General features: G+C 41.0%; 1 protein-coding gene across 1 annotated transcript in view; it reads right to left on the bottom strand.

Annotated features, from left to right (window-relative positions):
* The window catches only part of akap9 (A kinase (PRKA) anchor protein 9), a 135,828-nt gene that overhangs the window by 46,135 nt on the left and 77,193 nt on the right, over positions 1-12,500 (bottom strand). Inside the window, exons 21-24 of the mRNA XM_052093451.1 lie at positions 7,180-7,392; positions 4,920-4,958; positions 148-380; positions 1-9 (exon numbers count right to left, since the gene is read on the bottom strand). The exon at positions 1-9 is cut by the window's left edge and continues 111 nt beyond it. Of these exons, the coding sequence (XP_051949411.1) occupies positions 1-9; positions 148-380; positions 4,920-4,958; positions 7,180-7,392 (494 nt within the window). The remainder of the gene's footprint in view (positions 10-147; positions 381-4,919; positions 4,959-7,179; positions 7,393-12,500) is intronic.

Here is a 12,500-nt window from a genome sequence, read left to right as displayed (position 1 = left end):
TGCCTGCTCCTGACGGGTCAACACAAACACACAAACGCATCAAACTCCACCCATACTGATGACATACTACAGCACACTTCTCAACCTAACCAAACTAATTACCCCTGCCTGATGGGAAAGCAACAGTTTCCAGGTAAAGACACTTACGTCCATGAACCTGCGGTTGTTCTCGAGCTGTTTCTCCAAGGCCTGTATCTGTTGTCTGAGGTCAGCTCCTTCAGTCCTGTGCAGCTCCTGCAGCTCCTGCAGACGGCTCACCTGCTCCTCAAGCTCCGCCTCCAGCTGTCTCACCTGCAGCTGCAGCTCGTCGCTGTCCTTCTGTGCCTGCCGCTGCACCGCCACCTTCTCCGCCATCAGCTTCTCCGTCTCCTCCAGCAGATCTGAGAACAGTCACACACTCACACGTGAGGAGAGACGAGGAGACGCAGATGGAGGAGTTTGATTGATGCAGAAATGGAGCCGCTTCAGAGATTCAATCATGACTTTTTTCACACCAAAATCCAAAGAAATCTGAACACCCACATGGATTACAGTAATGAAACGTGTTTAATTGTCATGAAAATAATGTCACAATGTAAAACATCTTCTCGGACATTAACAAATGTTCTCTGCATCAATTCTCCATTTTTGCATCCTTCAACAAAATGGCACATCAGAAGAATCATTTCACCATTCCCACAATCCTCCATTCCTGTGTGACACATGATCACATGATCCTGTAACCAGTGTTGGGGGTAACGCGGTAAAAGTAACATGTGTTACGTTATCAGATTACTTTTTCGAGTAACGAGTAAAGTAATGCAATATTTATTATATGACTATCACACCTGGAGTCGTGAGTTTGAATCAGGGCGTGCTAACTCCAGTCGGGTCTCCTAAGCAACCAAATTGGCCAGGTTGCTAGGGTAAATTGAGTCATGGGGTAACCTCCTCGTGGTCACTATAATGTGGTTTTCGCTCTCGGTGGGGCGTGTGGTGAGTTGTGTGTGGATGCTGCGGAGAATAGCGTGAAGCCTCCACACGTGCTACGTCTCCGCGGTAACGCGCTCAACAAGTCACGTGATAAGTTGCGCGGATTGACGTCTCAGACGTGGACGCAACTGAGATTCGCTACGCCACTTGAGGACTTAAGAGTGCATTGGGAATTGGGCATGACAAATTTTTACATTTGAGTAAATGATACTTTGATTCTCACGATTGATTCATGTAGGCTGCATTTAAAAGCGTGTGAACACACATTTTCGTGGTATAATATAGCACAGGCATAAGCCGGAGAAGTCTTCCCGTGGTCACAGCATGATTATACAGATACATACAACGTGAAATGATCGCTGACTGTTTGTGAATCTTAATTGCTTTGTTTTCAAGCTGCCCGTAAATACCTCTCCAGGATCAGTTTGCATCCGAACTGCTCTGTGTTAAAGCATGTGTAAATGCATTTATGCTGATGGATTATAAGACTAGTCTTCCACTGGCCACGACATGATATACAGGGTGAAATACTCGCTTATGCAGCCGAACTGCTCCGTGTTACAGCTCCCCGTAACTAGGAGAATGGGATGAGAAAAGCTGACTCTGGATCAGTGGCTCCGAGCAAAGTTCTAAATATCGGTTTGTTTAGTATGTTGTTTTGACGAGTGTTGTACAGTAGCTAGCATGACCTGCAATGTCTCTACATATATCTTGTATTTGTATCGAATGCACAGCAGAAGAGAGAGTGGCGGTGAGAAAAAAGTAACGCAAAAATAACGTAAAAGTAACGTAACGCTTTACTTTCCATAAAAAGTAACTTTTTAACTAATTTAGTTACTTTTTCAAGTAGTAACGCAATAGACTAACGAGTTAATTTTAAAAGTAACGTTACCCAACACTGCCTGTAACCACCAACCCACAGTGCAGTACGGGGAGAGGGTGGGACAAACCCAATGATGTCATGGTAGAGTGGGAGGAGCATAAGAGTGCAAAAGCAAAGAATAGAAATGAAAAAAAAAAAATGCGTTCGTCAATGAACAACCATCCCCTGATTACTCAAAGATCTAATGTGAGTCAAATTTTCCACTGGTATCGCTAGTTTTAATGACGTTGATGTAACTAGATCTCAACAGTTGGGTTACAGAGGTAAAAATAACATTTAGAAACTCTAAAGAGAAATAGTTTTTTAGCAATAACGCATAAACCTTACAGTACTATCTGCTTGACATAGTGCAATCCAAAAGTAGAGGGTTGACTGATAGTGGATTTGGCCGATACCGATAACTAAGGTGGTGGAGAAGGCTGATAACCGATTAATCGGCCGATGGTTTTTACAGTCAATTTACCGAATGTTTTATTCTTTCTTTATTATGGCACGCAAAGACAAAGAGTTCAATATGTATAAAATCCCAGATGCATTTTTTTGCTCGACACAAAATGAAGATTTGGTGCATAACGCAGCTTTTAAGTATAAACAAGCCCGAAACACACCAGGGACTTTTATTTTGAAATGACGAAATTATGAAAAAACTATCGGTAACTATCAGCCAAAACGCAACTATCGGAACCATTAATCGGAATCATTACCTCCATCCAGAAGTCGTTGTAATAATGTAAACAGGAATCGCGACTAGCGGTGTTGTAGTGAGTTTATTTAGCCTTTAGTTTATTCAGTACTTTGCTACGTAATGTTAGCTATCATTAACTAGTTACCTAGCTAACATAAGTTAACATGGTTATGTAACAGTATTAGCGTATACAAGACAATCGTTAAAAGTCGTTAAAATTGTATAGTGAAAATGTTTTGAATATTTTACGTTGTTGATTGTACGTATCGCATCAGTTTCTTGTGAACACTAGAAGCGCTAAAACAACGACGACTTCTATTCACTTTCACACAAATCACGAGTAAAACGGCAGATTATAATTACGCTCTGTTCCTCACACAATGCTCTCTTATGACATCTAAACACTTACTATAGCGCATGACTCATTTTAACATTTGCATTACATAATCAACTACATTTACAAGCTTGTTCAAGTGTGATTAAATTGTGCGTTAGCTCGACTGAGAGATCACGCAAGTCCACACGTGAGTCGAAAGTGTCATAGTAGCACCACAAAATGACGTGGTTGTGTTTTTCATCTCACATTTGATCAGTTGAGGGATGTTTTTGTTTATTTAAACTCAATAGAGCATCATCGAACATTTAACTCGCTTTTAGCGCCCCACAGTGGACATTTCACCTCAGAACTGCCGCGATATACACTCACCTAAAGGATTATTAGGAACACATACTAATACTGTGTTTGACCCCCTTTCGCCTTCAGAACTGCCTTAATTCTACGTGGCATTGATTCAACAAGGTGCTGAAAGCATTCTTTAGAAATGTTGGCCCATATTGATAGGATAGCATCTTGCAGTTGATGGAGATTTGTGGGATGCACATCCAGGGTACGAAGCTCCCGTTCCACCACATCCCAAAGATGCTCTATTGGGTTGAGATCTGGTGACTGTGGGGGCCATTTTAGTACAGTGAACTCATTGTCATGTTCAAGAAACCAATTTGAAATGATTCGAGCTTTGTGACATGGTGCATTATCCTGCTGGAAGTAGCCATCAGAGGATGGGTACATGGTGGCCATAAAGGGAAGGACATGGTCAGAAACAATGCTCAGGTAGGCCGTGGCATTTAAACGATGCCCAATTGGCACTAAGGGGCCTAAAGTGTGCCAAGAAAACATCCCCCACACCATTACACCACCACCACCAGCCTGCACAGTGGTAACAAGGCATGATGGATCCATGTTCTCATTCTGTTTACGCCAAATTCTGACTCTACCATCTGAATGTCTCAACAGAAATCGAGACTCATCAGACCAGGCAACATTTTTCCAGTCTTCAACTGTCCAATTTTGGTGAGCTCTTGCAAATTGTAGCCTCTTTTTCCTATTTGTAGTGGAGATGAGTGGTACCCGGTGGGGTCTTCTGCTGTTGTAGCCCATCCGCCTCAAGGTTGTGCGTGTTGTGGCTTCACAAATGCTTTGCTGCATACCTCGGTTGTAACGAGTGGTTATTTCAGGCAAAGTTGCTCTTCTATCAGCTTGAATCAGTCGGCCCATTCTCCTCTGACCTCTAGCATCAACAAGGCATTTTCAGCCCACAGGACTGCCGCATACTGGATGTTTTTCCTTTTCACACCATTCTTTGTAAACCCTAGAAATGGTTGTGCGTGAAAATCCCAGTAACTGAGCAGATTGTGAAATACTCAGACCGGCCCGTCTGGCACCAACAACCATGCCACGCTCAAAATTGCTTAAATCACCTTTCTTTCCCATTCTGACATTCAGTTTGGAGTTCAGGAGATTGTCTTGACCAGGACCACACCCCTAAATGCATTGAAGCAACTGTCATGTGATTGGTTGATTAGATAATTGCATTAATGAGAAATTGAACAGGTGTTCCTAATAATCCTTTAGGTGAGTGTATGTGTAATTAAATGTGTAATGTCTTTTCGCAAAAATGTCGCCACAGTTATTTAATTTTCATGAGATCAAGCTCTCTTTTTCAGATGATCAAAAACCTTTCTGTAAAATACTTCCATAACCCAAGTCGCTAGAACTGTGACCGCTTACTGTTGAGCACTGTTGAGTCTGTTCACGTCACAGGTAGAGATGGTTGTTCAATTAGGAGATTAATCGTAGTTACCAGCACCAGTTAACCCATGCTAGTGTGTTTGCACCAGACACAGAATGTGATGTTAAATTAAACCAGTGAGTTTAACCAGACGAAGCAGCGGTTAGTTAGTGGATCAGTGGGAGCCAAAAGCAAGCAAAGCTCCGAGCTGCTGTTACATGTTTATTGATCAGTGCCTGTCAAACAATCGATCAATCAGACAGTGAAACACAGCGTGCCGGCCATGCTGCAGGTGAACACACACACACACCTGCTTCAGGTGCTGCATCAATAGCAGCTTCAACTAGTCCTGAGGAAAGAGAGAGTATAAACAACACGTTCATCATGCAAATACAGCAGGAAAGAAGGCAGAAACAAGTGACACGTGAAGACATGGAAAAATCTCCTGTGGGGAATTTGGCACTTTATTTACTGGACCTGTAAACATACAAACAGCAGATAAACGGACATCTGAAGGCCTGTTTACACCAAGACTGACAATAGTCAAACACAAACTAACACTGAGCGAGAAGAACGTTTTTGTCAGTGTGTAAGTTTGAACATTAGAGTAAGAGTGAAATGAGCTTCAGTCATTCATTTGCTTTTATGCAAAACTTGCCAAAATCGAATGTATATCGCTCTCCTGGAACGAAGTAAAATAGTCGGATAGTTCAAGTGGCAAATAGGGTAATATATGGTATTATATATACTTTACATTAGTATATTATTTAATACAAGGTTGAGCTATTTTGTGAATATAAACTCATATTTTAATCAGTCATTTTGTTGGTGTTCAGTTAAAAATATCTAAACATCCTCAACACAGGATAAATGTACTTGAGAAGTCTTGATCTATTAAATTATTCGAAAATACATAAAAAATGCAATTACTTGAACGCACCACTTTTTTATTTTAGATTATGATACATTATGAGACTCTCAGCCTAAGAATCAACAAAACATTTTTTTTTTGCCAAAATTTGTATTTTTTTCCCTTATTTTTATTATTTGTCATTATATATCTCTGTATGTAAATAAGGTGGCTCCGAAAAACTGCTTTTGTTTTGTTCCCAATCAGAGAAAACATTTGTGTTTATACAACTAAGTAAGCAAAAGTTTTCAATAACTAATTAAACATGCATTTAATACATAACAAAAACAGTTTATCAGTGTCCAAAAACATCTCCAAACAAATAAAAGATAATAATTGTACATAAGAACTAATTACACATGCAAACACAACAATGACTAAAGGTTTGCATAGCATGCACACATGATTTTAGTCATGAGATTTCACAGAATGAGTTTCATTCTGTGTCATTTGAGTCATCATTGAGTCTGTGTCGTGTATTTGGCGCCATCTCCTGGTGGTCATATGTAACATTGTGCTTCATGTGGATTATCTAATGATCTATACATCTGATTATCTTGTGTGTGGACTCGATTGAAAGATAATCACAGACTCTAAATAATGTTATGTCATATTTTATGCTCTGTTTATTTCTTTGTAAAGTTATAAGCGAAAACACTGCATATAATCAACACCAACATAATTGTCAAAGACATATATTTAGCTGTTACTTGCTATATTTCTACCTGTGAGTAAAATAAATATTCTGGTTGTATTCAGGTGGGCAAAAAAAATAAAAAATAAAAATTATTCATTTATCTTTTAATTCATAATTATTTAGTCATTTTATTATGTCATTAAATATCAATATTTTGACATTTGTTTGTTTTAAAAAAAGCTAATTTTGTTCAGGTCACGTGGGGCACCATGAGAACACATATTCTTGAGAAAAAAATGCAATAAATTTGTATTTAATTAGATTTTTATGGTTGTAAATCTGAACACTTTTTTTATTGAATGACTAAGCTGTGCACACTCAAGTATTCAAGGTGCAAGGAAAGTATTTTAACACCTTTTACTTGGTGGTTACTCCACTTTACATGTTTAAAGTCATTAAAAATATGTAGAAAACGCTATAAGAGTTTTTCAGCACCACCATGGACACAAAAATTACATTACAACGAACTTAACACGTATTTTAAACTAGATTTCTTTTAAAGATTTCTCATATTTATAACATCAGAAACAACGTTTGTCAATGATCCCAGTAATGATTTAGTAATGTTTATGCTTAAACAAAAAAAAACGACTAAATTTGTATAATTATTGTTTACTATATGGATCTTATGGGATTCTGTTCTCAGTTATATTTGTCATGTTTTAAGGATGCTTAGACATGTTTACTAGAAATAAGACAAACATACTGACTATGAAAAAGACAATGCACAACCTAATAAAATATTTCGGATATTAATTTATTAAAACATTTCAACACTGGGTGTAAACGGGTCTGATCTGTTTCGATTTAACATCTGTATGCTGTAAAATGCATCCTTAGTGTGAACAGGCCATCAGAATGAATACTGATAAAAACCCATCATAAATAAATATGTTATATCTGATATATAAACCAATCACACTGTATGAACAGTGAATATATAGTGAAAGTCATGTGACATACGCAGCTCTTGGGACCCCGCCCCGTCTCTCATGGCGTCTTGTTGCCGTGACAGCAGCTCTCTCTCCTGCTGTATTTGCAGTCTCTCCTGCTCGAGTTCACGCAGACGACTGCTGGTCACGTGCAGCTCCTGCTCGAAGTGCAGCTGAAGATCTGCTCGCTCGCGGATCTGCTGCTCTAGACCCAAACGCTCTCCTGTGTAGCCGTCAATCAAACCTGCACCAGAAACACACAGGACAGAGATATGATTTACTGACCCGCCTAAACATTAACTGATATCAAGACACTTTGTCAGTATATTAAACATCAAGCATGTGGTGATTTTGTCATGCAGCATTTTCTGTGATTGAGAACAGAAGTACTATGTGTTGAAACAGGGCGGGAAGTTTCAGTGGGAGGAGTCCTGATGTACCTGCAACAGAACATCAACTAGCGGCATCAAGAAAGTCTCATTGGACCAAAGAAATGGAGGAAAGATTAGTGGAACATTGGCAGGAACACCAGATTAGATGTTTCCTCTGAACTGTCCCACAACCGGTGGAGAGAAATCACCAATTCTCTTGGACCATCAGGCCAGCAAATATGTCGATTTTTCAGTAGGAGGAACTTTTTCATATTGCAACCAATAAAATATATGATTAAAAACATCAACATCATATTCTGAAATGCATAACATATGATCATGCATTAGGTTTCGTATCTCGTATCACTTCTCGCATTTACTCTGCCTCCAAATTACGTCGGGGATTTGTCAATAGTGAATTGTTTTGTAATGTGTTCACACAGTGTAATTTGAAAACGCCACGACTTCAGTGACAGGACAGACAGTTGTGTAATATCAACGCTACTACGATCCGATGTCTTTGAAAGTCGTGTAGTGTGTAGGAGGCATTAAGTGTTATTTTATGTCATTTTGTGCAAGATTAATATAAAGTTAAATTATACTTATGTTACGTTGAGTATTGAGGGTTACTAACATTCACTTTCACTACTTAGTACATCCATCCATCCATCCATCCATCCATCCATCGTCAACCGCTTATCCTGTGTACAGGATCGCGGGGGGCTGGAGCCTATCCCAGCTAACATTGGGCGAAAGGCGGGGGACACCCTGGACAGGTCGCCAGTCCATCGCAGGGCCACACATAGACAGACATACACTCACATCCACATCCACACCTAGGGCAATTTTTTTGGAGACACCAATTAACCTAGCCTGCATGTCTTTTGGATGGTGGGAGGAAGCCGGAGTACCCGGAGAGAACCCACGCAGACACGGGGAGAACATGCAAACTCCACACAGAAAGGCCGGGGCAACCAGGGTTTGAACCCACAACCTTCTTGCTGTGAGGCGACAGTGCTAACCGCTGCACCACCGTGCCGCCCTTACTTAGTACATAAAGAAATAAAATATTTGTTTGAGTTACATTGCCATGTCTAACTTTGTTGGGTTTACTCAATTCAAATAGGTTCTTTCTACACAAAGTGTTTGCGTTGAGATTACGTAGAAATTTTAAGTTGAGAAAAAAACATTTCAAACACGTAAAACTGCTGTCCACGACTGAATCAAGTTCAGCCAAAGAATTTTTTTTTTGAATGAACGATGACAGAATTGTAACTTCTGTGTGGTGTGAAGTAAATTGTCTCTTTGTAGCTGATTTAATACATTTGAAAACTAAAGATGTCAGAATTAACACATTAACGCATGCAATTAATTAAAGTTTATCTAGTGAATTATTCTTAATTGCGATTAACGCATTTACCACTAATACGACATAAACCAGCATAAACACTTTTTGGAAGAGTGTTTCTGTAATGTGTCCGCCTAGAGTCACTGATAAACACAACAGCGCTTCCCTGTTAGTGATAAAACGCTGGAGATTTATTTGATGCTATTTGTGTACAAAACAAGCAGATTGAGAAATTTTTCCTGCAAGCGCTTTTCATGTGGAGTTCAAAGTGGCACTTGACGCTGACACCCTGACGTGTATAATGAACTTGGGTTTATGATTCATGATGTAGAAATGTGGATAGTCACAGTCTACCTGCAGATTACTATCATGGTGGAGTAGTGGTCTAAGCACATAACTGGTAATCTGGTACTCAGAAGGTTGCTGGTTTGATCCTCACAGCCACCACCATTGTGTCCTTGAGTAAGACACTTAACTCCAGGTTGCTCCGGGGGGATTGTCCCTGTAATAAGTGCTCTATATAATACATTGGTAATCAGAAGGTTGCTGGTTTGATCCCCACAGTCACCACCATTGTGTCCTTGAGTAAGGCACTTAACTCCAGGTTGCTCCGGGGGGATTGTCCCTGTAATAGGTGCACTGTAAGTCGCTTTGGATAAAAGCATCTGCCAAATGCATAAATGTAAATGTAAATATGCGGAAAACAGTTATTTTATTTAGTCAAACGTCCACTTGGACTTTGGGAAATGTTACTTGAATTGCTGATATTTTAGTGCATTAATGTTTATTCTGTGGACATCATTTTTGGGAAAATGTTTCTAAAACATTATATTACTACATTTTGTTTTGTTTTGTTTCCTAAGATGGAAATCTTGCACACCCAACCTGGAGCTTCTGACCATCAAATGTCGCCCTTTTTACCTTCCTCGAGAATTCAGCTCGATCATAGTAAGTACCGTTTATATACCACCTCAGGCTAACACGGACACTGCCTTATGTGATCTACATGAAGCTCTCATTGTGCATCAGACTCATCACCGGGACATTGCGCTCATTGTGAAGGGGGACTTTAACGGCGCCAAACAACAACACATAACCTGCCCTACTAGAGGCAACAGAACTCTAGATCGTTGTTACACCCCATTTGGGAAATCAGACCATGTTGCCATCTTCCTCAAACCTAAATACAAACAAAGGCTGAAAAAAGAAGCTCCGGTTCAGAGGGAGGTCACATGATGGACGGATCAATCAGTGGCCACTCTGCAAGACGCTCTAGATGACGTAGATTGGGACATGTTCCGGCGCGGCTCTGATGACATCAACGTGTTCACGGAAGCAGTCGTGGGACCGATCGGGAAACTGGTAGATGATACAGTCTGCAAAACCACCATCAGAATGTTTCCCAACAAGAACCCGAAGGTGGATAAATCCATCCGGGATGTTCTGTCATCCTGCACCGCTGCCTGTAAAGCAGGGCTCGCCACTGGGAACATGGACAATTACAAAATCGCGTCTCACAACACAAGCAGAGCGGTGGGTGAGGGAGGCAATGCGGTGCTACGGGAAGAAATTGGAGTCACAGTTTCAACAGGGTGGCTCTAGAAGCCTGTGGCAGTGACTGAGAACGATAACAGACTTTAAAACACCATCCCCCACAAATGCAAATGCTGATGTTTCTCTCGCAGATGAGCTGAACACTTTTTATGCTCGCTTCGGTGCTGACAGCGCCAATAGTGATAACGGCTGCTTGTATGCGGAGAGCATTAACGCTGGAAATGCGTTCACCACCACAGAGTGCGACGTGAGACAGGCTTTCCGGTGAGTGAACATCAGGAAAGCAGCAGGACCAGATGAAATCTCAGGTCGGGTCGTCAGAGCCTGGGCTGACCAGCTAGCACAGGTGTTCAAACCTGCTCTAAACAGTCCATTATTGTTCCTGTCCCGAAGAAACCCCAACCTTAACGACTATCGTCCTGTATCGCTGACCTCAATTGTGATGAAGTTCTTTGAAAGACTGGTCAGAGACTTCATCACCTCCTCACTATCTGACACCCTGGATCCCTTACAGTTCGCATACCATCCAAGATGCTCAACAGATGATGCCATCACATATCTCCTTCACACAGTCCTAGATCATCAGGACAAGAGGAAGGGAAATCATGTTAAAATGCAGTTTGTTGATTACAGCTTTTAAAATAATAATTCCCTCTAAACTCGCCACCAAATTGGAGGACCTAGAATTTAGCACATCTCTGCATCAGTGTATCTCCAACTTCCTGACTGACAGGCCGCAAGCAGTAAGGGTGGGCAGACATGTCTCACCCCCCTCACCCTCAGCACTGCAGCCCCCCAGGGGTGTGTTCTAAGCCCCACGCTGTAGTCATTGTACACTTATGACTGTGTGGCCACTTCCAACTCCACCACCACTGCCAAGTTTGCTTGCGACACTGTTGTGATGGGCCTGAACTCTGATAATGACAAGAGGGCCTATCTGCAGGAGATCAAAGGCCTGGAGGACTGGTGCCAGGAGAACAACCTCCTTTTGAATGCCAGCAAGACAAAGGAGCTGATAGTGGACTTCAGCACAAAGCAGGCGAGGAACTACCACCCCATTATGATCAACATGGCCACAGTGGAGAGAGTGGACCGCTTCTGTTATCTTGGCATACACATCTCACACGATCTTTCATGGACCTGCCACATTAACACCATGGTGAAGAAGGCCCGTCAGCGTCTTTACCACCTCGGGCGTTTAAAGGACTTTAAACTGCCCTCTAAGGTGCTAAAAGACACCTGCACCATTGAGAGCATCCTGACAGGAAACATCACAGCCTGGTTTGGAAACTGCACAAAACAAGATAGACTGGCACTACAAAGAGTGCGATCAGCTGAGCGCATCACCCACATCAAACTCCCTGACCTGCAGTCCATCTACAGCAAACGAAGCTGGACCAAAGCCAGGAAGATCTTGAAAGACCTCAGCCATCCTAATAATGGACTCTCCTCTTTGTTGCGGTCAGGGAAACGCTTCCGCTCCCTGAAGGCCACAACAGAGATAATGAGAAGGAGCTTCTTTCCCCAGGCCATACGTGTCCTGAACCAAGGACAACACCAGGACTCGTTTCACTATTCAACACCACACACTCGAAGCAATATTACACTATTGCATTATCATATTATTATATTATCACCTCTATAACATCAGCCTGTTGCAGGTCAACATTACTGCACAATGTCATCGTGCACTATTTCATATTCATATGCATACTTTGTACATTCAGTATATTTCTTCTTTCTCCTATTTTATTGTGTATTTGAATGTGTTGTAAATTGTGTTTTTTTTTAATTGTGTTTTTTTTTTTCTATTTCTACTCCTTATATATATATATATATACACATTTATCATAAATTGTGCGGGAAAAATTTGCACCAAGAATTTCACTACATGTCACGCTGATCATATGACAGCACTATTAAACTCTGAACAAATTTGTTACATTTGTTAATGCATGTACACTTGTGATATAAATGACAGACAAGAGACAAAACTGGATGAAACACCACACAGATAAAAGCATACCAGCACCCCCCATAAAACACTCACTCACTCACTCACTCACTCACTCACTCACT

Source organism: Xyrauchen texanus, chromosome 26, assembly GCF_025860055.1.
Source record: "Xyrauchen texanus isolate HMW12.3.18 chromosome 26, RBS_HiC_50CHRs, whole genome shotgun sequence".
NCBI lineage: Eukaryota > Metazoa > Chordata > Actinopteri > Cypriniformes > Catostomidae > Xyrauchen > Xyrauchen texanus.
Note: the sequence above shows the minus strand (reverse complement) of the source record. Positions and strands in the feature narration are given on the sequence as shown.